This window comes from Ovis canadensis, chromosome 2, assembly GCF_042477335.2.
Source record: "Ovis canadensis isolate MfBH-ARS-UI-01 breed Bighorn chromosome 2, ARS-UI_OviCan_v2, whole genome shotgun sequence".
Taxonomy (NCBI): Eukaryota; Metazoa; Chordata; class Mammalia; order Artiodactyla; family Bovidae; genus Ovis; species Ovis canadensis.
In genome coordinates, this window is record NC_091246.1 from 245014854 (window position 1) to 245041889 (window position 27036).

Genomic DNA, 27036 nt, shown 5'->3' on the forward strand with positions numbered 1-27036 from the left:
TGTGAGCTGTGACGCCTCTGCAGGCAGAGGACAGCACCACCAGGCTGGCAGTGATGGGGGAGGGGCCGGTGGGCTGTCACCTGTCCAGAGCAGCCCGGGGTGACGTGTCCTTTACCTACCCTGCAGTCTGGAGGGGGAGGACTCACAGGGAAGGTTTGTCCCCGGCTTACACTCGATGTGTTGTGGGGAGGGGTCTGTACCTTTGTCACACCTGGAAAGTGAGGCACGCGCATGTGTGTGTGGGCGGGGGGAGAGAGAGGTTCTCTGCATTTCACACCCTGTTGGGGTCCTGATTGTATGTCGGTCCCACCCTCTGGAGGGTAAAAACTGTGTTTCTGTCTCAGACTGTCTGGAGTTATCAGGTGTGCCCATCTCAGGCTTTGGAGGAAGTGACAGGTTCTGTGCTTAGCCCATCCTGTTAGGAGGGTAGTCACCCACTTGTCCGCCTGTCTCTCTGACTGTTGGGTATGTGTTTGTGATGTCACCATATGCCCATCTCATGCCAGTGTGGGGAGTGACGTGTGATTATCTCGTGCTGGTGGGGGGCTGTCAGGAACTTGGGAGCTTGTCTCTTGACCCTAAAGAGATGACATGTTGCCCAGTGGCATGGGTCTGTCAGTTGGCAGGTCCTCAAAAAGAAGGCCAGAGCCAGCACGCAGGCCATGGGCACAGGAACAAGCTGGGATCGGGGCAGGGGTGCAGGGCAGAAGGGTCTGGGCTCCCCAAGACCCAACTTGTGACCCAGGTGCCAACCCTTGGGACCATTCCCTGGGAGGAAGAAATATGCTGTTTTTGAGATGATGTGAACCGGGGCCGCTGGGCTGGGGCAGGTGCGACTGGGTAGGCAGGGCACCAGGCAGGGCTGGCATGGAGGGGCTTGTGTCCCCAGGAGTCTGGGGGACCCTGTGCCTCGCCTCTCCTGCCCCTGAAACTGTTAAACTAATTAAGGCTGTGGAGCCGCAGGATTAATCGGGGCAGCTCGGCGCGGGCCGGGAGCTCAGGTAGTCGATTAGTACGCCGCGGAGGATATTGGATTTCTGAACGGCAAGTCAGCACTATTCGGGCCTGTTATCTCTCCCAGGCTCCAGGGTCAGGAGGCGGGAGGCTCCAGGGCTCGCTGGCCGCCCCCGCTCGGCTGCTCCAGGGCGGCCACTCCCCCTGCCCACCCATTGCCTCTGCCCTCCCTGACCCTGCATCAGGTTCCCCCTGAGTCTCCCCTCCATCAGGCTTGCAGCCCCAGCGCCCCCCCACCCTGCCCTCTCCCCTTGGGTCCTTCCAGGCCTGACTAGCACCCTGCGCCTCCTCGCTGACACGCTCCTCAGCCCCTGACCAGCCTCTCTCCACCCTGGTCTCCTTACCAGTCGCTGGCCCTGTCCCCCACTTTTAGCCTCGCCCAGCATCGCCCAGTCCTGTCTCTCTGCTTTGGGGTTTGTGTGTCCTTGTCTCTGCTTCTCCTGTCTCTCTGTCTCTCCCCCTGTGCATCTCTGTTGAGTCTTTCTCTTTCTCCCTGTGTCTTTTCCTCTCTCTCTCTCTCTGTCTTTTCCTCTCTCTCTCTCTCTGTCTTTTCCTCTCTCTCTCTCTCTGTCTTTTCCTCTCTCTCTCTTGTGTGGTCTCGCCTGGTGTCTGCAACCAGAACAAATCTCCCCCAGCCAACACCCCCTGAACAAGGAGGCCAGAGCAGCTAATGGGAAACATGTGATGCTGCCTTGCGCCTGGAGCACCGTGAAGGGAGCCTTAGTCCCAGCTCAGCCCCTGCTCCCACCCCCCCCCCCCCCCCCCCCCCCGCCTTGCCGCATTCCCCCCACCATCCTGTCCCCTGCCTTCCAGCCCGTGTGGGCACAGTCACAAGTTCCCCCAGTCATTTCCATCTCAAGGGGCGGGGGAGCTGGCCGTTATCAGTTGGGGAATATCAGATTGGGGAGGGGCTGGGAGCAGCTTCACTCCTCAGGTCGCTCCAGCCCCCAGGGCCAGGCAGACCTCATGCAGACTCCCCCCCAACCACCAGCACCATATGTAGGAGAACAGGGCCAAGATGAGCTGAACTCTAGGGGTCTGGATGGGGGGCCGCCAAGCCACCCCCACTGGAGGGCTCTGGGGCCACCCAGATTTCCATCTTTTCCACCCTCCTGGGCCTCTGGGGAGCTGCAGAGGTGGGGGCTCCCCGAGGGCTTGGGAGCTGCCGGGCTGCATTTCTGTGCCCACCCAACCATGGGGGGAGGGGGGATGGATCAGAGGAGGGAGGCTCTGGCAGGTTGAAATTCTCCTTCTCTGCCTGTGGATAAATTGTCCCTAATCCAGGCTTGGGGAGTTGTCTGGCTCCTACAGAGAGAGAGCGAGCAGGAGATAGGGAGGGAGGAGGGAAGCAGGCGTACAAACAACGGTGACACAGACACACACTATCACAGAGTCCCACATGCACGCGCGCGCGCACACGCCCTGACAAGCTGCATGAAGGTATCACACGAACACTGAAGCACCACTGTGCTGACAGGCGCACCCTGGCACACAGACTCACACATGCTGACACTGACGCAGACATACAGTGACATGGCACAAGGTCCCACTGGCGTACACAGGTGCACAGTGATGAGGGCTTACACACGCACGCGCAGGGTCACAGCCAAGCACACGCTGGCCCGCGGTGAAACAGACCCACAGGGATACTGTGACCAACCGCACCGTGAGCCTGAAAACCCAGAGTAAGGCAGGGGGAAGGAGGGAGACGCCACTGATGCAGTGACGCCAGTGCCCCCAGTCACTGGCCTTGAGATGGGAAACCTGTGGGGACAGTAGAGGGTCCACTCCCCTCCCCACCCCAACGCGCACACATCCAGAGATGGGCAGAAGTCAGTTCAGCTCCTGACACGGCCAGATGCAGAGCGTGTACACATGGGCACACATGCCCCAATCACAGCTGGGTATACCTGGTCACACATTAGGCACATATACCTGTGTGTCCCCATAGGTGTGCGAACATAGGCTCAGCTGGACACACACAGAGAACTGAACAGACCCAGATACACCCACATGTATAAGTGAAGACACCAGCTCTAGTAAATAGCAGCGCTCACACACAATATACACACACACACACACACACAGTCTTATACATGGGCACTCTTAAAACACACATATACTTGCATAGACATACAGAAATACACAGAGAAACATACAGAAGGCTAAGTAGACCCAGGAAGCCACACACAGGTACATTTACCCAGACAGCTGAATGCTCACAGACATGCAGGATCTCTTTAACACACATGTACACACACATTCCCAGGCAACCAAAACCTATAAGCAGTCCATGAGGCCTGGTTCCCAGACCCCTCAGGGTTCAAGTACAAACCTCAGGGAGGTAGACAAATGGGCAGGAAGCAGAGTGGGTGAGGAGAGCCCTAGTTATTAAAGAAAACGAGAGAGAACCAATCTCGGATGGAGAAGGGTAAATGCCAGCTGCGTATACATCCCTCATGAAAATCTGCAGTCACCATCACTTTGAACAGTAACTCTCACACCTGCATTGTAAGTGAGCTCTTAACATTTATAGTTTCCCTAGAGCACTTCTCCCCGCTCATAAACTCTCCCTATTTTATAGATTAGGAAACTGAGAGCCAGAGAGGTTAACTGACTTGCCTGAGATCACACAGGTGATGAAAGTTGAGCCAAGGACCATTCTGACTCCCAAGACCAGGTTCTTTTCACCATAGTGTATGTGTTCTTGTTCATGCATACATATCTGCCCATGCAGAGATATTGCCTGGGGTTTCGAGACATAGTTCGTAGTCCCCAGTGAAGTGAGGTTGGAGCCAATTTCTGTGCAAGGCTAGACCCACCTAGGATGGCCTCCTGGTCCCCCTGTCTGGTTCATCTTGTATCCGTGCTTATGTCTGGGGTGCTGTTTTTGTTTTCACAGATGGGAGCTTGCCTGCCTGTCTACCTATTGGCCTGGACCCCAGAGCCTGCCCAGCTAAGTGCATGCAGAGGGCCCTGGGTTCGGGGTGATTCTCAGGCTGCCGAAGAGACCACCCTGGAATCACTGGCGAAGACAGGCCTTTGCTGCTGAGCTGGGCCTATCTGCACAGCTTGCTCAGGTAACAGTGTACAGAGAAGCTGGGTCTGCTGGCCATCCCAGGAAGTGGGGATCAGGGATACTTCCTTCACAGTCCTATCAGGGATCCCTCCCCTCCCAGCTTAGGCCAAAAAGAGGCTCTTTAGTATCAAAATACTGTGACCACACTTACTCAGACTCCCCATTATCCAGAAAGGCAAGGTCCATGGATATACAGCCAGTTCCCCCAAGTCCTGCCTCCTAGTTGGAGGACCTGCACCTGGATGACCTGAGAGAACTGGGCAGCGAAAGGGGTTGTCCCAGTGACCAGAACCCAGGGCAGAGGTAGAAACCAGAATGCCTGCTGTGTGATGCTGACCCCGCAGGACCCCTCTCTCCTAGAGTCTGTGGAAGTTGAGAGGACCTGGGGAGTTGAGGTACGCTGGGCTGCCCTCCTGGGATGAGATGGGGCAAGGCCGGGGGCAAGAACCATCTCCCTAGCCTGGGCCCAGATGAGCCCACCCAAGCAGGCTAGAGAGCTGCAGAGGCCAGGTGGAGCGGCCCTGCCCTGCAGAGGCAACTCCCCGAACTGACACATGAAGCCTCAGGCTCCAGGAAGCTCCCTAGAGCCCAGACTGCCTGGGGACCCCACCCAGCTTCCAAAAGAGCATTCCTGGGGCCTGAGGTCTGGGGGGGTGGAGTCTCCCGGGATTGTCAGGGTGGGGATGTCAGAGCCGGGTGTACCCAATTGTAAATGTACGGGGCATCTAGTGTGCAAGTACTCCAGCTTGTGTGCAAGCAGGCGTGTGTAGGATTCTGTCCTGAGGTGTGCAGGGTGCTGTACACAGAAGTCTAGGGGGACTGGGCTGGGAGACATTCACGGGCTGCATACATGGTACATGAGAGCGAGTGCGCAGGACTCAGGGTGTGTCCTGTGCAGGTGTGGGGAGGCTAGAGCGTTGTGTGTACCATGCTGGGTGGTGTTCCTGGGCAGGGTGCTAGTGTACACTGGAGAGGTGTGCAGACAAGACTCTGAATACACCGGGGTGATACACGGGTACACACTGGGTGGGGTGGATCATGTACACAGAGGTTCTTCCACGTGTCACCAGGGAAGCGTGTGTTCAGGGTTCTGGCTGCACACGCTGGGGGATGTGTGTGCACGTGGCTCCATTTGTGCTTTGGAGGTGGGCTGGGCAAGGCTTCAGCTGAGCTGGGCTCAGCAGTGCCCAGCCTTGTGGCCAAACTGCTGAAGTCACTTCCTTTCCAGCAGCAACTTTCCAGGAGGAGGAGTTTTTCAGACCTGGGCGGGGAGGGGTGGGGGGCGGAACAAGGAGCTCTCAGGGGAAGGAGGTGGGCGGTGGTGAGGCTGTGGGGAGGGCCTGGTGGGGCTGGAGGAGGGGTGTCCTCCGGGAGACAGAAGGAAAGACAAGGACAGGAGTCTGGAAGGGCCAAGGGCAGGAGGGGATGGGGGCGGAGCAGGCGGGAAGCACAGTCCCTGGGTGACCTCGGAGAGAGGAAGGGAGGGCCACCCGGCAGGGTGACCCTCGGGTTCAGCCAGAGCTGGCAGTGGTGCCCACACACCTGGCACCCAGGGCAGGGGGCTGGCAGGGGGCGGGTCTAGGGCAGACCTGCTTGCCAGGTGCCCTGCTCCGGGCAGGAAGGGGGTGGGCAAGGGCTTCACAAAGGAGCTCTGTGTGGCTGGGGGTAGGGTGGGGTGGGGTGTGCTGTGCTATTGGGGGGTGGCCCTGATGATTCCAGGGGGTGGGGCGGGGCTTGCTCCCCTTGGGGGCATCAGTGGCTCTAAGGGGACACCTAGTGGCGAGGGAGGGTAGTGCATTGAATGACCTAGGTGGGAGGGGTGAAGAAACTGAGAGGAGGGGGTGAATTTAGAAGTCAAAAATTAGAATTGGTCGTTGGGACCAGGACAGTTCAAGGAAGCTGCGGGGGAGGGGGCTGACTCTCTGGACAGTGGGGAAGTTTGGTTCAGAGGAGCTCAGCAAACCCAAGTGCAGACACTCTTCCCTGTCATGGCTGTTTGTCCTTAAGGGCTTTGCTTAACCTCTCTGAGCCTCCATTTACATGCCAAATAAGTGACAGCTGCCCGTTATTATTTTCATCATTGTTATTTTTTTGGTAACGATTCTGGTTCGGAGTCAGGTTAGAAGGAGAGCTTCAGGGGTGGGTGGGAGGGGGCTGAAGAGAAGGAAATTGGGAAGAGGGGGTGATGCATAGTTCCTGAGTTGGGGGGGAGGCCAGATCCTGGGAAATAAAGGTCCCCCCACAAGGGAGCTGACTGGGGGGAGGTTTCACTGCAGCAGTGATAGCCCCCTTTGAGGCCAAGTTTTCCATTTGAGGACATCCCTGGGCCTTCGGTCTGGGCTGGGAGGGAAATGGTGTGTGCAGGGTGGGGGGGGTGGGGTAGGGAGGAGGCTGGAGAGAGGGTCATGAGGCCGGAAGTGAGAGCTGGGGCTGGCAGCCCGGCTCCCCTGGGGAGGCTGTGGGTGGGGGAGGGGGAGGCTGGCTGGGGAAGGGGTGGGGTGGTCAGAGCCGCAGCGGGGGAGGGTGGGGCTGGGGACTCAAGGATGTGGGCTGGCCCTTCCCGACACTGTGCGCAGCAGGTTGGGGCCCCCAGCCCCCCTCCCAGCCGGCGGGTGTCCCCACAGGCAGGCTCAAGACACACTGACCCAGAAGCAGACAGACGACGGACAGTGGACCCTTTGCGACTTTGTTCACAGACGTGGGGATAGGTGGTACCCTTGGGAGGGGGTCCAAGAAAACGTCTGCCTGGGTGTGGTGGGGAGGGGAGCCAGTTGCTTCCCTCAGATCCTGGAGGCCGCGGACAGTCAGGAGGTCTGGCAGGACGGCTCGCCCAGAGGTCTTCACGGGTGGGTGGAACAGAAGCAGCCGCTGGAGAGGCGGTTTGTCTCTTCTGCCAAGGTCACACCCTCAGGCCCCCAGTGGGAGGTCTCCAGAGTAGGGAGGGTTGGTGAGCCCCACCCTCATCAAGAGAGGGGTGGTGGTTTGTGGTAGGCATCTCCAAGAGGGCAGTGGGAGCCTCGGGTCAGCTGGGCTGTTGGAAGTAGGACCTGGAGATTTCCAGAGTCTGAGCCCCTTCCCTCCTTCGTGAGTGTCTTACTCAACAGTTCTTCCCACAAGAGCAGCGGTGAGATTCTTGAAGCAGAGAGGGCCTGGCCTAGAAGGGGCCCGACCACAGTCTGCAGGCGGGCATGAGAGAGAACAGAACCCGAAGCGATCTAGTAAATGGGACAGTGAGGAGCAGCTGCGGCCTGGGACCTGAAGAGACACGGGGGTGTTCTGCTTGGATGAGCAACACACTGGGGCTCCCCCTTCCCCATGCTATCTTGTGGTCTTGGGCAAAGTCTGTTTCCCTCTTCCGGTCTTAGTTTCCTTGTCTGAAAAATGGGAGGGGCACGAGGTGACACTGGAACAGTGTACCCACTGGAACAGTGTACCCACTGGGAGGAGCTGATTAAAAATGCAGATTCCCAGGGCTTTCCCTGGTGAAGTGAAGTGAAATGAAAGTCGCTCAGTCGTGTCTGACTCTTTGCAGCCCTGTGGATGTAGTCCATGGAATTCTCCAGGCCAGAATACTGGAGTGGGTAGCCTTCCCCTTCTCCAGGGTGGTCCAGTGATTAAGACTCCGTGCTTCCACCACAGAGGGCACAAGTTCGATCCCTAGTTGGGGAGCCAAGATCCGACAGGCTGCACAGTGCAGCCAAAAAAAAAAAAAACCCACCAAATTCCCAGATGTCCCTTCAGATTTGTGAATCAGACTCCCTGGACTAGGGTCTGGATATCTGAAAGGTTACACAGGTCCCCAGGCCCAGGGTTTAGAAGCCCAAGGGTTAGGTGATTTTAAGGTTCCTCCCAGCCTTAATTTAGACCGCAGCTCTAGAAGAAGCACTTTCAGGAGTGGCCAGAGGAGCACTGCAAGAGCTGGGAGTGGAAGAAGGCTTTGGACTTGGCAGAATTAGAAATCTTGCCACTTAGCAGCTATGTGACTTCAGGCAAGTTATACAACTGCTCTGAACCTGCTTCCTCTGTAACATGGAGGTAATAATCCACGTCTCCCCGGTTCACTGAAGATGCAGTGGGTCATATATGTTGAGGTGCTTTGTAGATGGCATGTTGCTGCCCACCAGAGGGTCGTGGACAAGTGGCCCCGCCCACACCACTGTCCCCAAATCAGCTCTGCTGTTTTCCTGTGGAGTATAAAGTGATCCTCCCAGTGATCAGGGCCCATTCAGCTTCCTGCTCCCCCAAACCAGCTCCTGGGGATCAGCCAGGGCCCTGAGTCCCCAGGCTCCTTTGGGAGTCAGACTTGCCTGGATCTAAATCCCAACTCAGCCCGACCAGCTCAGGGAGTTGCTCAGTAAATGTTTACGTAGCATCCATAGCCCAGGCCCTGGGGCCAGGGGATAGAACGGTAGACAAGACAAACTTGGTCCTTGACCCTGAGAGCCCACACTCTGGGAGAAGACACACTGAACAGCCAGTCACACAAGTAATTGACTGCAGTCCTGATAAATACTGTGAAAGTGAAAGAAAGGGGGCTCTGAAAGTATGTGGCAGGGCCGAGCCAAGGCTAGAGGTGGCAGGGGAGCAGAGAATGTCCCTTTTCACATTCTTAATCTCCCTCCCTCCTTCCACATCCTACCTGGGTCCCACTTTGGGGTCTGGAGAAGAATGAGAGAGAGCCTTATGGAGAAAGGCTGATTGTTCTGTGTGCCTCATTCATTCGTTTGTTCGGTAGATATTTTTTGAAGCACATTTCTGGGCTGTGGTGTTGGGGGATACACTGGACAGCAGGGCGGAAATCCTTGCCCTCATGGTGCTTACTACCTTCCAGTGGATGATTTCCTCAACTGTAAAAGAGAGGGTGGTAATTGTATTGATTTCAGGTTTGCAGGGGGGGTTAGGTAAAGTGCCCCCAGGACATGAACTTTTATTGTTGTTGACTCCTGATGTGATTGTTGAACCTCAGACCTCAGGCGCTCTTCGGTTTTCTCTGCTGCTCATATCCCACTAATAATCACGTCACTTATGATTGTCTCACCAGTGTTTGTCTATCCAGTGTTTGTGCACAGTAGACACTTCATAGATACTGAGTATATGAATGAATGAATGAATGTTACTTCATCTCTGAGCCTCCATTTCCTCATCTGCAAAATGGGGTTATTAATAGCCCCTACCTCACAGGATTGATATGAAGAATTAAATGAAACGATGCCTGGACAGCTTCCAGCCCAGTGCCTGGCGCCCAGTAGGTGCTCACTAAACCTGAGCTGCGATGGTCCTTTCCAGGCGCTGTCCACGCCCCGAGGCCTGGGCTCAGGCCAAAGTTGCTTCACAACACCCCCAGCTGACAGCCAGCGACTGGCAGAGCCCCCAGGCACGGGGGCCCTCTCTCTTCCAGGTCAGCCAGAGTTCCTGGGGAGCTGGGCTTGGGGTGGGGGTGGAGATGGGGCCCCTTGGGCAGGTGGGCAGTGGTTGGGCTGTGGCTCCCAGACCACTGAGATGGCCTCTTGTCTGTCTTGTTACCCACAGAGATCTCCAGTGTGACAGCCCAGGCGGCAGAGCCGAGGGTGAGTGACCAGGGTTCGCCTGGGGGACGGGGCAAGAAGGAAGAGGCCATGTCCTTGACAGGACCTCCAGGCCCTTAAATTTGATCTGGAGTGGTTGCTCCACCCTGTTCATGAGCGTCCCTCTCAAAAGCAGGTGAATTATTCTCCCCTAGTCCTTAGCCCGGGTCTAGACAAAAGTGGAGGCACTATCAGGAAGTGGAACTGGGGCCCATGGGGGTTCACGGAGCATGTGCTGACTTAGGAAATGCTGAAGGTCACCAGAGGTATTGGGCTTCGGGAGGGGACTCAGGAGAGGGGTGCAGGGGGCCACGGGGGATATGGGAAGCTAATGGGGACTTGGGTGCTCAAGGAGGGACCTGCTGCCTGTCCCGCCCAGCAGGTCCTGGTCCCGGCTTCTCGCACCCTCATGTCAGTCCCGGCCCCGCCCGGCGGCCCTCGGAGGACAAGGTCAGGATGCGTGTGAAGCCCCAGGGCCTGGTGGTGACTTCCAGTGCCGTGTGCAGCTCTCCTGACTACCTCCGGGAGCCCAAGTACTACCCCGGCGGCCCCCCCACCCCCCGGCCCTTGCTTCCTGCCCGGCCCCCTGCCAGCCCACCCGACAAGGCCTTCGCCCACACTTTCTCCGAGAACCCGCGCCCACCCCCACGCCGGGACCCCAGCACCCGGCGCCCACCAGTCCTTGCCAAGGGGGACGACCCGCTGCCCCCGAGGGCAGCCCGTCCTGTCTCCCAGGCCCGCTGCCCCACACCCGCGGGAGACAGCAGCAGCAGCTCCCGAAGGCGCTGGGACAACGGGCGGGCGACCCTGCGTCCAGTGGTCCAGCTGATCGACATCATGAAGGACCTGACCCGGCTCTCCCAGGACCTGCAGCACAGCGGCGTGCACCTGGACTGTGGTGGTCTCCGTCTCAGCCGCCCCCCCGCCCCACCCCCCGGGGACCTGCAGTACAGCTTCTTCTCCTCCCCTAGCCTGGCCAACAGCATCCGAAGCCCAGAGGAGCGGGCCACCCCCCACGCCAAGTCCGAGAGGCCCAGCCACCCGCTGTACGAGCCTGAGCCTGAGCCTCGGGATAGCCCCCAGCCTGGCCAAGGCCACAGTCCCGGAGCCACGGCCGCGGCCACGGGTCTGCCACCAGAGCCTGAGCCCGACGGGCCCGATTACTCAGAACTTGCTGATGCTGACATCCTTAGTGAGCTGGCCTCCCTCACTTGCCCCGAGGCCCAGCTGCTGGAGGCCCAGGCCCTCGAGCCACCGTCGCCTGAGCCTGAGCCTCAGCTCTTGGACCCCCAACCCCGCTTCTTGGACCCGCAGGCTCTAGAGCCGCTCGGGGAAGCTTTGGAGCTGCCGCCCCTGCAGCCCCTGGCTGATCCTCTGGGGTTGCCAAGCCTGGCGCTACAGGCTCTGGACACCCTGCCCGACTCCCTGGAGTCACAGCTGCTTGACCCGCAGGCACTTGACCCCCTGCCCAAGTTGCTTGACGTCCCCGGCCGCCGCCTGGAGCCCCAGCAGCCCCTGGGACCCTGCCCACTGGCCGAGCCCTTGCGCCTGGACTTGTGCTCACCCCATGGCCCTCCGGGGCCTGAGGGTCACCCCAAATACGCCTTGCGGCGCACTGATAGGCCAAAGATCCTGTGTCGCCGACGGAAAGCCGGACGGGGACGCAAGGCAGATGCCGGCCCCGAGGGCCGCCTGCTGCCCCTGCCTATGCCCACCGGGCTGGCTGCTGCCCTGGTGGAGCCGCCTCCGCCTCCGCCTCCTGCCCTGCCCGGGCCAGTCCCCATCCCGGAGCTGGAGCCCGAAGCCTCCCAGACCCCGGTGGTCCCTCCCCGCAAAAGCAAGTGCCGGGGTGTCCGGCGCATGGTGGTGAAGATGGCCAAGATCCCCGTGTCCCTGGGACGGCGAAACAAGACCACATACAAGGTGTCGTCTCTGAGCAGCAGCCTGAGCGTGGAGGGCAAGGAGCTGGGCCTACGCGTGTCCGCGGAGCCCACCCCACTGCTGAAGATGAAGAACAACGGCCGCAACGTGGTAGTGGTCTTCCCGCCCGGGGAGATGCCCATCATTCTCAAGCGGAAGCGCGGCCGCCCTCCCAAGAACCTGCTGCTGGGCCCCGGCAAGCCCAAGGAGCCGGTGGTGGTGGCAGCCGAGGCGGCCACCGTGGCAGCAGCCAGCATGGCCATGCCAGAGGTGAAGAAGCGCCGGCGGCGGAAGCAGAAGCTGGCGTCCCCCCAGCCGTCCTACGCGGCGGACGCCAACGACAGCAAGGCCGAGTACTCAGACGTCCTCGCCAAGCTGGCCTTCCTGAACCGCCAGAGCCAGTGCGCTGGGCGCTGCTCCCCACCCCGCTGCTGGACGCCCAGCGAACCCGAGTCCGTGCACCAGGCGCCCGACACCCAGAGCATCTCCCACTTCCTGCATCGCGTGCAGGGCTTTCGCCGGCGAGGTGGCAAAGCGGGCGGCTTCGGTGGCCGGGGAGGGGGCCATGCAGCCAAGGCCGCCCGGTGCTCCTTCAGTGACTTCTTTGAGGGCATTGGCAAGAAGAAGAAGGTGGTGGCCGTGGCAGCCGCAGGGGTCGGGGGCCCCGGCCTCACTGAGCTGGGGCACCCGCGCAAGCGAGGCCGGGGGGAGGTGGATGCGGTGACTGGGAAGCCGAAACGCAAGAGGCGGTCCCGGAAGAACGGGACTCTGTTCCCAGAGCAGGTGCCCAGCGGCCCCGGCTTTGGGGAGGCAGGCACTGAGTGGGCTGGGGACAAGGGTGGCGGCTGGGCCCCTCACCACGGGCACCCAGGTGGGCAGGCTGGCCGAAACTGTGGGTTCCAGGGGACCGAGGCCCGGGCCTTTGCCTCCACTGGGCTAGAGAGCGGGGCTTCAGGCCGTGGCAGCTACTACAGCGCAGCCGCGCCCACGGGCCAGGCGGAGCTCAGCCAGGAGCGCCAAAACCTCTTTACCGGCTATTTCCGCTCCCTGCTCGATTCCGACGACTCCTCCGACCTCTTGGACTTTGCCCTCTCGGCCTCTCGGCCAGAGTCCCGGAAGGCATCAGGCACCTACGCAGGGCCTCCCACCAGTGCCCTGCCTGCCCAGCGGGGCCTGGCCACCTTCCCCAGCCGGGGAGCCAAGGCCAGCCCAGTGGCCGTGGGCAGTGGCGGGGCTGGGGCTGAGCCCTCCTTCCAGCCGGTGCTGCCCGCTCGCCAGACTTTCCCACCCGGCCGGGCAGCGAGCTATGGGCTCACCCCGGCTACTTCAGACTGCCGGGCTGCAGAGACCTTCCCCAAGCTGGTACCCCCACCTTCCGCTGTGGCCCGCTCACCTACCACCCACCCGCCCACCAACACCTACCCCCCACAGTACGGCGGCTATGGGGCCGGACAAAGTGTATTTGCCCCGGCTAAGCCCTTCACTGGCCAGGACTGCGCTAACAGCAAGGACTGCAGCTTTGCGTACGGCAGCGGCAACAGCCTACCTGCCTCACCCAGCAGCGCCCACAGCGCCGGTTACGCCCCACCGCCCACTGGTGGCCCCTGCCTGCCACCAAGCAAGGCCTCCTTCTTCAACAGCTCCGAGGGGGCCCCCTTCTCTGGTTCAGCCCCCACACCTCTGCGCTGTGACAGCCGGGCCAGCACAGTCTCGCCCGGTGGCTACATGGTGCCCAAGGGCACCACGGCCTCTGCCACCTCCGCTGCCTCCTCGTCGTCCTCGTCCTTCCAGCCCTCGCCTGAGAACTGTCGGCAGTTTGCGGGGGCTTCTCAGTGGCCTTTCCGGCAGGGCTACGGAGGCCTGGACTGGGCCTCGGAGGCCTTCAGTCAGCTCTACAATCCTGGCTTCGACTGCCACGTCAGCGAGCCCAACGTGATCCTGGACATCTCCAACTACACCCCGCAGAAGGTGAAGCAGCAGACGGCCGTGTCCGAGACCTTCTCCGAGTCCTCCTCTGACAGCACCCAATTCAATCAGCCGGTCGGCGGCGGTTTCCGGCGTGCCAACAGCGAGGCCTCAAGCAGCGAGGGCCAGTCGAGCCTGTCCAGCCTGGAGAAACTGATGATGGACTGGAATGAGGCCTCGTCCGCCCCCGGTTACAACTGGAACCAGAGCGTCCTCTTCCAGAGCAGCTCCAAGCCAGGCCGTGGACGGCGGAAGAAGGTGGACCTGTTTGAGGCCTCGCATCTGGGCTTCCCGTCGTCTGCCTCGGCCACTGCCTCAGGCTACCCGTCCAAACGGAGCACCGGGCCCCGGCAGCCTCGGGGTGGCCGGGGAGGTGGCGCCTGCTCTGCCAAGAAGGAGCGGGGTGGGGCGGCGGCCAAAGCCAAGTTCATCCCCAAGCCGCAGCCTGTCAACCCCCTGTTCCAGGACAGCCCGGACCTCGGCCTGGACTACTACAGCGGGGACAGCAGCATGTCCCCGCTGCCCTCCCAGTCGAGGGCCTTCAGTGTGGGCGAGCGCGACCCCTGTGACTTCATGGGACCCTACTCCATGAACCCATCCACGCCGTCCGACGGCACGTTCAGCCAAGGCTTCCACTGCGACTCACCTAGCCTGGGGCCCCCTGAGCTGGATGGCAAGCATTTCCCGCCGTTGGCCCATCCACCCACGGTGTTTGACGCAGGCCTGCAGAAGGCGTACTCGCCTACCTGCTCACCCACCCTGGGCTTCAAGGAAGAGCTGCGGCCGCCGCCCACAAAGCTGGCTGCCTGTGAGCCCCTCAAGCATGGGCTTCAGGGGGCCAGCCTGGGCCACGCGGCTGCAGCTCAGGCCCACCTGAGCTGCCGGGACCTGCCGCTGGGCCAGCCTCACTATGACTCCCCCAGCTGCAAGGGTACGGCGTATTGGTACCCGCCAGGCTCAGCTGCCCGCAGCCCACCCTACGAAGGCAAGGTGGGTTCGGGGCTGCTGGCTGACTTCCTGGGCAGGACGGAGGCTGCGTGCCTCAGTGCCCCACACCTGGCTAGCCCACCGGCCACACCCAAGGCCGACAAGGAGCCTCTGGAGATGGCCCGGCCGCCCGGCCCACCCCGTGGCCCCGCTGCAGCCGCTGCTGCCTATGGCTGCCCACTTCTTAGTGACTTGACCCTGTCCCCCGTGCCGAGGGACTCGCTGCTGCCCCTGCAGGATACCGCCTACAGGTATCCAGGCTTTATGCCGCAGGCGCATCCCGGCCTGGGTGGGGGCCCCAAGAGCGGCTTCCTGGGGCCCATGGCGGAGCCTCACCCTGAGGACACATTCACCGTCACCTCCCTGTAGTGCCAACTGAAGTGCCGACTGGACCTCGAGGTTTTGTTCCTGGGTGAGTCTGAGGATGTGGGTGCAGTGGGCAGAAGAAGCCTGGGGGCTGGGGCTGGGGAGGCGTGAAGACATTAGAGCTTGGGCAGGGGGCAGAAGGATGGCCACGAGCCAGAAGGACTGGAGGGCAAGACTGGGGACCCAACAACAGAGCAGGGAGTTGGGATTCAAGGGGTCTGGCATTAGCTGTTGGAAACAGTCTTAGGGAGGAGGTGAGTGCTTGGGTGGGGAACCCAGCCTGGGGCTTAGACATTCAGGGGTCCCATTTTTTAAATGGCTGGAGGACTGAGTAGGGCAGTCTGGTTTGGTTCATCAGGTGTCCATTCTCCTTAGCCACGCTCGGTCCTGAGCAGGGACCACCTGAGTCCCAGCACACACTTATCACTTGACCTCTTGTAAGGGAGGGTGTTTGCATCACTGCATAAGACAGATGAAGGAAGAAGCAGGTTGGATAATTACCCACAAAGGCCCATCTAGGATACTGATCCTGCCCGCTTCCTTGTCTCCCTGGGAACTTCATTTAATTCAAGATGCAGTCTGACAAAGGCCAGGCTGAGGGTGTGGCTAGGATGTCCTTTTCTGGCCTCGCAGGGTACCTCAAAGGCTATTATTCCACAGGGGTATTTGGGATTTCAGTGTCTGGGAACCTCCAGCCAATGGGTCTGTCCCCAGGTAGGATGTTGCCTACCTAAAAAACCCCAGGCCCTTTCCTGAAACCAAATTCATTCCTTAAGAATTCAGTTAAGTATTGTTAGGTATTTCGATATTGTTTTATCAGGTACTGTCACTTCCTTCAGTATTCTTTAAGATTTTGTGTTCAAGAAAAGGAAAATAAAAGAGGGGGAAATGCCCCCAAAATGGTCTAAGGGGACAGAGTTGAAGGAATCATTTTCTTGATGAACAGCCTGCTCCAGAAATGCAGCCATTAGTGGCCCTTCATTTCCCCCTCTTGGTACAGACCTGTCGCAGAACTGACCTGGACATGGTGGATAGTGATGGAATGGGCTGGGGGTCTGTCTGAGCCTCTCACCCCGCCCCACACCTCTGCGACTGCTGCAGCCTCCTGGGAATGTCTTTTCCTGGAGAAGGAATGACAGGGCTTCTGGAAAGCCCCATCCCTGCTCGCGGAAGGCCATTCGAGGCCAAGGTGACTCAGGGTCCTGAAGTCATGTCAGTGGAAACTTATTACCCCCTCTCCTCCTGATCTCAGCTCCCTTGGTGCATGGAGATGGCAAAGGGCAGCGCATGGGAGTCAGGAGGCCTGGGGAAAGACCATTCCTCAATTGGCCAACTTGCTATGTGCCATTGACAAAGCTTTTGCCCCTCCTTTCTCCCCATCCCCCCAACTTCTGTTTCCCCATCTGTTGAAGGAAATTGACTTTGGTAATCTCTTGGGTTCTTGAAATTCTCCATGGCATAGAGAATGGACCAGACTTTCTTGGGGGCAGCATGTTTTTCCTCGTAATGAAGCCAAACCAAGATTAAAATGGCCTTCCATTCCCCATGCACCTCATTGCAGGCAGCAGAGCCACAGATCTGAAGCAGGCCAGGGAGAAGCTGCTTAGGGTTTAAAATGTCAAACTCTTGATCCTTCTCACTGGAGGGAAGATGTCTCGTGGATAATCCAGAAAATGTGAAATAATCTGAAAACCTTTCCTCACAGGCTCTGGGTGGGAAAATAAACCGGTGTGGGGGCTGGGTGTTTGGGCAGGTCACGGCTCAGTGAGATACATAATGGAACCACCCAGCGAGGCCTGAACGCAGGAGGAACTGGGACACCATCCAGCCCCACGTTCTGGCCGGCTCCCCACTCAGAGCTGGGAGTTGACAGCACTAGTCCTCAGACCGAGGCACTCAGTCGTTCCAGAGACATACATCCAACACCCACTGCCTGCCAGGCGTTGGGGACACAGCAGTGAACACCACAGTGAGCCCCTGGTCCTCAGGGGGTTTCCAGTTTAGAGGGAAAGACAGGAAACAAGAACACAAAGCATTTGGTAATTACGGTCATAGGAAGGACCATGCAAGAGAAGAAAAGGTCGGAGGCCGCAAAGGTCTGCAGCCAGCTGGCCAGGTGCTGAGGCTGATGTCTGAAAGATGAGGGCGCGTCAGCTAGATAGGGAGGGGGGCAGAGGGAACGGCAGTGGGTAAAGCCTGGAGGCCAAAAGCAGCTCAGCTTTGACGACCTGATGGGAAGACAGTAACACTAATGACGGGGTGAGGAGGCAGGGCCAGATCATGCAGCCATTGGAAGGATTTTGAAGTTTGTTCCAAGACAAATGGGAAACCATTGAAGGGTTCTGAGCTGGGGTACCGCAGGTGGCGGTGGACCAGGCAGGTGTTCAAGGAGGGAGACCAGCCGCGGTAGCTCAGGCGAGCAATGGTGCTGGCTTGGACTGTGATGGCGGGAAGGCTGTCCCCCCTTCATCCAGGATGGCACATAAGCCCTCATCTTGGGCAGCCCCCACTCCCAGTGCCAAGGACTGATTAAAAGCATTGTGGGGAGTGAGAAGTGTTGGGGATGCAGGGAAGGAGAATGGTAAGGAAGAAGAGTTAACAGAGGGAGTGGTGCTTGTTAACAGTGGGAGTGTCACTGTCAACAGAGGGCTTAAACAAGGAGGACAGTGACACACTCTTCACCAGCAGGGCAGCGAGCCCTTTTGACCCAGAACTGGGTGCAGGAGCAGTCACTGAGCTCAACCTCGCATCTTGAGCATCACCCCCACCTACCCTCCGATGCCTGTCCCAATGCCAGGCACAGCCCCTGTCCTCAAGGGCCCATGGAAGCTAACCCAAGCTCACAAAGAGCCTCAGGCGTCTGGGCATGAGATGGTAGGGAAAAGCAAGCCTCGTGCACCAGGAAGGTGGGCCATGGCCCCGAAGTCACCTCTCTGTCCCTTGGTAAGAAAAGGGACATGTATTCGTGCTGGGCTGTTTGTACAACACAGCCTCACTGGCCCTTCACAGCAGCCTGAGGGGTCGGGGTACTTGCCTCTTCCATCAGCGATTCAAATCTCTCGGAATGCAGGTGCAGCTCCAAAGGTTGCCCAGGGAATCCACGGGTAGGAAACAGCAGAGTCAGAATTTGAACCCAGCACCCCACCCTCATGGATCCTGGATACTCTGCCTTGCTGGTCCCCTGCACCCCTGATCCTCCACCCTCAAGATGACAGAGTGGTTGGATGCTCCCCACAGCTCTGTCTGGGTCTGACATTTTAAATGGATTTTGAGGTTCTGTGAAAGGAGCTGCATCTGAGCTCAACCTTGAAGGATAGGCAAGCTGTGGACACACAGGAGACTGGGGGAAGGGCGGTTCCAGGCAGAGGGAGCTGTGGGCAGGGGCAGGTCACATCCCAGTGTGAGTGAGAAGAAGAAAGCTGGGAGGAATCGGAGCGGGGAATGTGGGCCCTGACTGTCTGGGAGCTGAGCTGACAGAGGGGGAGGGGGGCGGGGGGCGCCCAGGCCGGCAAACATCTTCTCTAGTCCCTTAGATGGAACGCAGAGCCAGACAGACTGGCTCCGCCTTGGGCCCTCACAGCTGAAGATCAGCCCCTTCTAGACCCTGGGGACAGGCTGTGAGGGTGGGAAGGGCCCCTCCAAGGTGTTCAGGGATCTCGAATCCCCCCCTCTTCCCCATTCCCTCTTGGGTCTGGACCTGAGGCCAAGAGAAATGTCACAGGTCCTCCAAGGTTATACCAGCTGGGGCAGGAAGCAGCTTCCAAGGCCACCAGTCAGCCAGGGTCAGCAGGCATGCCCGGACCTGGGCCAGGCCCTGGCTGCTCTGGGCTTTGTCTCTCCCTGTCTTGAAACCTCAAGAGGTCACCTGATCTTGCCTCTGGCCCTGAGCAAGAGGCCCACACCTCAGGGGTCAGGCAGGCTTGCCCGGACTCCTCTCCCCACTGGTGCTGTCCTTTCTCCTGGCCTATCTCTCGCTTCTCCTGCAGCCATTTTCAGACCTTCTTGTTCTGAGCCCTTATTTCCTGGAAATGTAACCTCTGTGAGCATGCCCTCTCAGGCCCCTCCTCTCCCATCTCCCCGCATCCCTGCGGACCCGGAAGAACCCAGGGAGGCTGCAGGGTGGTGGCTGGGAACAGGCCTGTGGGTGCAGACAGGCCTCTGTGCAGAGCCCGATTCCATCCCTTCCCAGCCATGTGACCTGGTGAGTCATGTCACCTCACTGTGTCTCTTGTGAGAATTAAATGAGATTACCCGTGAAGCACTTAGCCCAGTCCCTGGCACGCAGGAAGCACGTAATCAGTGGTTGGTAGATGAGTGAATAACATACCTCCTCGCAGTCTGCATGAGTCACACACCTCTGACCCTTTTCTCCAAGCTCAGGACTCTTGTAGCCAGCCCTCCTTCACCTGCTTTCCCCAGCATCCCTCCTGGGAAGGAGCTTGTATTCTAATGTAGGTTTGGGGCCTTTGGGTTTGGGAAACTGTGAAATTCCACCTGGTTACATGCCTTAACAGTGGGGCTGAGTCCTCCCTGGGGGCGTCCAGAGTCAAGGTGAGTCACAGGTCCCACCCCAGCGGACCTAAAGCCTGATGGGCAATAGGACCCAGACTGCTGCGTGATCCAGGTCGGCTGGAAACTCTCCACATAGTTACCCATACCAGTTCTGTCTCAGTCCAGATCATCTGAAAAAGATTTCCTGTCACTTTGTCATCTATCTTTGGCTACCATAGTGCCCTCAGTTGGTGCCGGAGGGCAGGAGAAAGTAGGTTAATTCTGGGTTCAGCCCACACAAATGAACCACCTAGCCTGAGCCAGGCATTGCGTGTGGTGCTAAAGGAGCCACTGAACAAGATGAGCAGTGTCCTGCCCTCATGGAGTTTGCAGCCTTTAAGCAGGTGTTCATTACGAGCATCCATGTGGGCAACACTCACCAAGGGAGGGACTGAGACGCTCCCACCAGACATACCAGAGACCACCCTCTTGAACCAGGGGCAGGACTGGCAGGAAGAGCTTCCGGTGAGGGGCGGGGCAGCAAAATGAGTCTTGAACAAACTCAAGGCTTCAGAAGCTATAACCTTGGGTCAGCCCAGCCAGCACCTGGCAGGTCTCTGCCCCAATATCTGTCCTCCCCTGGAGCCCATACCCCTGCTGTGGCTGCCAAATATCCTTCAGGTTTGTGGGATGCTGTGTCTGGACAGCTCCCCACTCCCGAATATTTACTGGATGAATTGATTCAGACATATCTGCTCTTGTGGCTTCATTGCGTAACACCTTCTGATTGCCCCCTCAGCCCTTCAGCCTCCTATCCTGGTGTTCTAGGCATTCGAGGCCGCGCACATCCTCCCTTCCCAGCCCTAGACTGGGGTCTGGAGAGCTTTCCAGGCCCCTTCCCAGCGTGCCTGCACCTTTGCGTTGGCTGTTCCCTGGCCTGGGGTGCCCTTTCCTAGCCATCATCCATCTCCCACCTGTCAGGTCCTATCTTTCACTCAGACACCACCTCCTCCAAGAAGCTTTCCAGGATCCTTCCCAGGCACAGTTAATCTGCAGCCCTTTATGCAGCTGTGACAGCTCTTCCTGGGAATGACTTCCTCACTGCGCCATCAGCTCCTTTAGGCGGGTTACTCATTTCTGTGCACTGTCCCCTCGGTGTCTCATCGTGCCTGGGACACTTCAGGGGTCAGAGTTCCCCCCACCCCCACCCCAACCTTGAGTCAAAGAAGGGCATGTAGACCAGGGAGAACTGAGAGAGAACGGGTTAGGCCTCGGGGAACAGACATGAGCTGGTTTCTCTCAACCCCGCTGTTACCAGATACACTCCCAAGGATCAAGCAAGGGTGGGGTGTGTAAATGAACCAGTTCCAACTCTCGTGGCTCTTGGAATTCTCCAAGTGCAGCCCCTCCAAGTTTGTAGAGAGGAAGAGGGACTCGCCCAGCCACCCAAGCAGGAAATCACAAAACAAAGAGCCAGAAAGGACCCTTGGGGTCACCCAGGTCCACGTTCTTGCCACTTCTCAGCTTCCATTCAGTTGCATGCCCAACACATTACCTGTGGGTGACACCTGACCTGGCACAGGCATCTCCCTTTGGAAAGAGAGAGAGGGGTGTTAGGGGGACATGTATAGCCTCCTCTCAGGGGTAAGGAGGTAAGGAGTGTGAGGCTCCGAGAGGTGAGAGATACACACAAGGTCACAAGCTGGGTGGGCAGCCATGGGTGTAAACCCCGCTTGGTCTCATTAGCATCCCTCCATGTGCCCAGTAGTGGAGGGAAGCAAGGGAGGGTCCCCAAAGGGAATGACAGGCAGAACTAGAGTTTAAGGCATGCCTCTGGTCACTGGTGGGTGGATTTTGAAAAAAACTGGGGCAGGGAGAGCCCCACCCACCCATGCCACAGCCTGCCCACCCCCAGTTGGAAGCTTCATCCCTCATAGATGTCTGTCTGGGTCCCGCCTACCTGAGAGTATCCGCATCTGCCAGGTGTGTTCTGGGTCTCAGGTTAGCAGTATCCTCTCCACATTTAAGGGACTCGCAGGCCTGACTTTGCCTGAAAAACCTCAAGGGATGGATCACCTTTGGGTAGCTGTGGTTTGTCTCTGACCCCTTGTCTTTGGCACATTATCTCACTGCCCAGAGATCTTCCCCCATTCCCTGTTCAACCGCCTTATTTTGCATAGAAACTGAAGCCCAGAGAGGGCAAGGACTTAACCTAGGTCACACGGCAGATCGGTCTCTCAAATTCTCACACACTCTTTGCCTTCTGTTCCACTGTCGTATAAGATGTTGAAACCCCCCCCTTTCTGGAGGGTAGAGACTTGAAGCTGGGGCTATATTTTAGACTACCTCTCTGCTGGTTTGCTTGAATGAATGCACAAACGTGCTCCTTTTGCTGGGGAGAGCAGGTCTCTTTGGACAGCCTGGTTTATCCATGGTCTTCAGCATTTTAAATTCCTGTTCAACTCAGCTCTCTCTTGGTGCCCCCAGTGCCAGCCTCCACTGACAGGCAGAGGCCACTGAGAGGCCTGGCCCCACAGACTAGGTAAAACTGCTGGAGTACTAGGCTCCGCGGCATATAGCTCTGCAGCCCTTCATTATGGAGGTACTAAAAGGTTAAGTCTCGTGAACAACGGCCCATGTCCTGGGGCGCTAGCCACGTGCTGGCATCGGGGATGCCCAGGAGGAGCTCGGAAGGGAATGACAAGTGCCCCAGTAGCTATGGTAACAGGGTGGTCTGAGGAGGCGTCTGGAAGTGTGCAAGACCTGAGCTGGACCTTGACTTTCCCATCGGACGTAGACCGGTCACAGCTATGTCACTCAGTCCCTATATACTATTGACCCCAGCGTGTGCTGGGCACCCTGCTCAGCAGTGAGTTGGAAGAGTCAGTCTTTCCCACCAAAGTTGGGTGAAATGTGTTCCCTGAGCCCCCGAGGGCTTCTCTTGCCGTACCCCCATCTCCATGCCTTGTGATCCCCTGGTTTGGGGGTCTGCTTTGCTTCCTTCTCTGCTCTGTGAGCCCCTCCTGAGCAGGAACCAGATCCGTCTTCCTCTCTGCTTTGTCCCCAGTGCCCAGCACTGGGCCGCCTGGCCCAGCAGCATTGGTTCTGGGCTGGGGTGCGTCACACCTAGTGAGGTCAGGGTTCTACATGGCCATAGCACTCTGCCTTCCTGGCTCAGGAGCCTCTGGTTTTGATTCTCTCCCCATCCCCCACCCCCCCACCATCCCCCAGATTCTGGCCAAGTCATGAAAGCTGGGGAGGGTGGTGGGAGGAGGAAGGTGAGACAGCGGTGGCTTAGCAGAGGGTGAGAAAGCCTCCCCGCTGCCTGGCCGCCGGCACCACGGGAATGGTTCTGGCAGGAGCTGCCTGCTGGGCTGAGATCACCATGGAGACCTGGCTTGGAGAGGGTCACTGGCAGTGGCTAAGGGCTGGAGGGGGGCGGGGGCGACAGGGATTTGTGCAGAGGCTCCCAGCCTGCCCTGGGGCCCTTAGGGGAAGCAGGGGAGGCTGGGGTTCAGTACAGTTTGCTTGTTAAGTGGTTTGGAGCTGCTCGTCCTGAATCTCCCCCTCACTTGTCACCCCAGTACACCATATCTGTCACCCCAACGGCCATTCCTTAGCTTGGCAGCTGTTCTTCAACTGCAGTAAAGCTGTCTTACAGATAGATGCCCCCAGCCCTCCAGCAGAACCTGTGCCCCCCCACCCGTTTATCACTCCCCTAACTGGAGAACTGGCACCCACCCCAACTGCACCCCAGGTCCCCACCTCCCCAGTTGTGATACAGCTGTCACCCTAACAATCACACCTCTTACCCCTATGGCTAATTTTCCATCCTTCTCTCACCAGCAGGAGACCTGGCAGCCTAACAGAGATACAGCTCCTGCCCTCCCACTCACGCCTCTGCAAGCCACCTGGGCGGATGCACCAGGATGGGATTCTGTTCCACCTCCCAGGGGTCCACCTGGCTCCCCTGGCCCTTGAGGGGAGTCCTGGCAAGTCCAGCCTCAGGACAAAAGTCTTCCCCGGGGCTGACTGCCCAGCAGACAGCAGTCGGGGCTGAGCAGAATTTAAATGTGGCCCCACTGGAAAGGGAAGCCAAGAAAGAGGACAAGAGAGGAAAGGCTTTCAGTGGTTGCTGGTTCTACGGGAGGGGGGTGGCGGGGAGGAGGGTGGATGGCTCCCTGAGGAGTCTCAGAAGGTGGTTCTAGCACCTCCCATGCCTGCCCATTAATTTCAGTGGCATGGCCACTCACCAAGTATAGGAGGCGTGAATTTTAGGGCTCTGAGAAGACGGAGCCTCAAAAGAGCCAGGATAGTAACTAGAGATCTTGAGAATATCACCTCTTTTCCATTGGACATCTTCCTGCTCACCCGAGCAAAGCTGAGGGTCTGGATAGGAAATCAGGTCCCCAGAGCCCTGCAAATGTAATTAGGACCATCTAGGGAAGTGGGTGACTTGATATCTCTAGTGTCTGATGATTGTAGGAACTGGGGGAGTTTCTGAGCTTCTGGAAGGTAGGGGCTGCAGACAACACAGATGCTATTGTGTTTTCTGTTTTCCTTTATTCCGACAGACTTCCTCATCACCTCACCTCTGTAAGGAACAGAATGGCAATGATAGGGAATGGGGAGAAGGTTGGATTTAGAAGAAATTAAAGCCGCAGTTCACACCTGTGCGTGCTAGGGCCTTGTCTCCCCATTATGTCATTCCTCAGAACAGCATCAGTAGGAGGAATTACTAAACTTACTGTTACATTAGGAAATGGAGACTTGGAGAGCCTAGCTGGCCCAAGCCCCAAGAGGATAATGACTCCTGCTAATTAGTATCACTTAATGATGCATTTATGGACCGGCCGTAATCTGCCTCGAACCACTGAATCTTCCCAGCAAATACACAGGATAGTTCTGTTATTCCCTTTTTACAGATGAGTAAACTGAGGCCCACAGAGGTCCACTGACTTGCTCAGGGTCATAGAGCTATGAAATGGAGGTGCTAGCATTTGAGCTCAGCTGTGTCTGACTCAGGAGCTCAAGTTCTTAGCAGGTTGCTCTGCCTGAAATTCCACCTTCTCATCCAGCCCATCCTTTTTCCCTCAGTGGTGGGGGCCTTGGGCACACACCTATTTTACCAGTGGGGAAATTGAGCTCAGAGCAGGCCAGAAGCAGGCCAGTTTCATGAGCGGGGCCGTTTGGAATTTTCTGGGAGGAGGAACAAGGCAGTTCACTTCTGGGTGAATTGGGTGAGGGGTCCTGCTCTTAGACTCCCTGTTCCTAGAGCTCAGGGTCTCACCTTGCCACTGAGTTTTGCCTCTTCTCTTGTGTTTCTTTGCAGCTTTCAGAAAACCAACGCCAAGACCCCTCCCAGCGTCCACATCGTCCTCCTCTGCCTGCCCCTCTGCTTCCTGCTGCCCCCCCACCCCGCACCCCCTGCAGCCCTGCCCCCTGCTCCCACCCCTCCCTGCCCATCTCCTCCACGCAGAAGCCGAAGGTGAGCCCTTTCTGCACAAAACCAGCAATTGTAAATACTTTTTAAAAATGTACAAAACTTAACAAAACACAGTTTTAGAAAAAGACAAAAAAAAGAGAGCGAGCGAGCGCGCGCGAGTGTGCAAGAGGTTGCGAGCGGGGCCTCACGGTGTCCAGAGCCCCTGCAAGTATGCACTGAGAAATTTATCTACAGGTCGTTTGACAAAAATGAACAATATCCTATTTATTGTATATACTGTTTTATTATAAATCGTGGATTGTATATTGCATTCTGTAAACCTGCTGTGGTCCCGTGGTGTGCAAATTCGCATGGTGGGGGGGAGGGAGAAGAACCTCTTGCGGGAGCTTTTTTTTTTTTCTTTTCTTTCTTATTTTTCACTCTTTTGGGTTTTCTCTTCTGTTGTTGTTGTTGTTTTCTGTTGGCAGGACACACCCAAAGATCCAAGTTTGTATTAAAAAGAAATGAAAAAAAGCAAAAAAAAAAAAACAAAAAAACAACCTCGTGTCTTGTGAAAGGGGATGAATGAGGGTGGACAGAATGGAAGGGGTGACAGCTGGGGGTCATCACCATCCACCGGGTCACTGGAGAAGTTGAGATGTCTCCGCCACGTTTCCTCCCTCAGTTCTTCCTTCTGCCTGAGATCAGTGTCACTTTTGCATCTGGGCCCCTCTCTTTGCACACCAGGCCTTGGGTCTCTCCTGCCTCTGGGCTCCTTGGTCTCAGCCCCAAAGTTTTCTAGGCCCTGCTGCATTCTGACCCAGGTCCAGGGAGTCTGCCTTTTAGAGCTTCATTTTGATTTAGGTCCTGGGTCTCCCCTGATTCTGAGACCCCTATTCTCCCCCAAGCCCTAGGTTTCCTCTCCCTGAGGATCCCCCATTATAAATCAGGTCTTGGGTGCCCCCCTGCTTCCCGACCCCCTCACTCCATCCTCAGCCCTGGGTCTCTGACTCTAGCCCCTTCATTTGTCCTGTGTCCCGCCAGCCTTTGGGCCCCACAGTTATATTCCAGTTAGGATACTTGTCTTTGAGATACTCAGTCCATCCTAAGGGCAAGAACCCTTGTGGTTCACCCCCTTTTCCCACAAGGACTGGAGTATCCCATTTATGTGTCTCCTGTTTACCCGAGGGCCTGGGTCTTCTTTGTTTCCAGCACCCGCCCTTCCCCACTTTTTGCCCCAACACACCTTCACCTGCCTATGCAAACTGCAGGATTTGACTAGGCCAGTGACCTCAATTCTTCTGCCTTCCCCTGTCTTTCCACCCTGAACCCCAAATGCCAGGTCTGAATTTCCTCCCAGCTTCTGTAAACTTTGGAAAAAGAAAACTAATCCTGAGCCTATTTCTGGTGGACCTGGCAGGGCGAGCTGTGTCCCACCCCCTGACCTTGACGAGCTCTTGGCTGCCCTTGACCAAATAATGCCCACATTGGGCTGCCTGGTCCTGAGCAGGCAGCTTTTCCCATAGCCCCAGTTTATGTCTGTTGAGGCTCAAGGTGACCCCCAAGGGACAGCTCTGTACCACCTGCCCCCCTCCCCACCCAAGCAGCATGGCCCAGGCATTGGGAGAGTCAGAGGAACCCTCGATCTGGGAGAAGAAGATAAACTCCCCCAACTTCCGGGCATCCCTGTCTGAAAGAAGACACCGGAGGGTTCAGACAGGAGGAAGTAACAGCCCCTAAAACCTCAGTCTCGTGGTAGATGTGAAGGTTCATTCTCCCACCAAGCCTCCCTCCTTTGCAGTCCCAAGACTCCCCCTCCTGCAGTGAGGGCCCAGGCATCAGGCTGCAGTGGGGTGGGACTGGCAGGGGTGGTAAGACCTGGCGAGGGTTTCGTGGAGGCCGAGACCAGGGTGTGAGGCCGAAGAACCCAGGGAGTTCCCAATGGAGGAAAGAGCCAGGGGATGGAAGCTGCAAGTGGCTAGATCCAGGTGGAGTAGACACTTGTCTGTTTGGGGAGGAAAGAAGGCTTTCACGAAGTCACCCCAGGGCTGGGGGCCGGTGGGGGGGCGGGGTGGGTGGCCTCAAAGGGACCAGTGGGGGAAGCCTTGAGATGTTTGTTTTCAGCCCCAAGAGTCGCCTGCAGGGAGAAAATGAGTATGTTCATCATTCTTCGGCTGCTGAGGAAGCAGAGGAGACCTAGGGAGGCTGTCCAGGTGGGGCAGGCT

General features: G+C 57.9%; 1 protein-coding gene across 6 annotated transcripts in view; it reads left to right on the forward strand.

Moving 5' to 3' along the window:
* Window positions 1-25151, forward strand: part of AHDC1 (AT-hook DNA binding motif containing 1) — a 65005-nt gene extending 39854 nt beyond the window's left edge. For 4 of the 6 annotated variants that reach the window (XM_069578903.1, XM_069578902.1, XM_069578905.1 and 1 more), the window contains 5 exons: window positions 3917-4094; window positions 9380-9491; window positions 9623-9660; window positions 10040-14941; window positions 24719-25151. In XM_069578903.1, coding sequence (XP_069435004.1) covers window positions 10114-14898 — 4785 coding nt within the window. In that variant the 5' untranslated portion in view covers window positions 3917-4094; window positions 9380-9491; window positions 9623-9660; window positions 10040-10113 and the 3' untranslated portion in view covers window positions 14899-14941; window positions 24719-25151. Of the gene's footprint in view, window positions 1-3916; window positions 4095-9379; window positions 9492-9622; window positions 9661-10039; window positions 14942-15895; window positions 16085-23232 lie in introns of all 6 variants that reach the window. The other 2 variants (XR_011254752.1, XM_069578906.1) reach the window with 2 other exon arrangements.
* Window positions 25152-27036: the final 1885 nt, after the last annotated feature.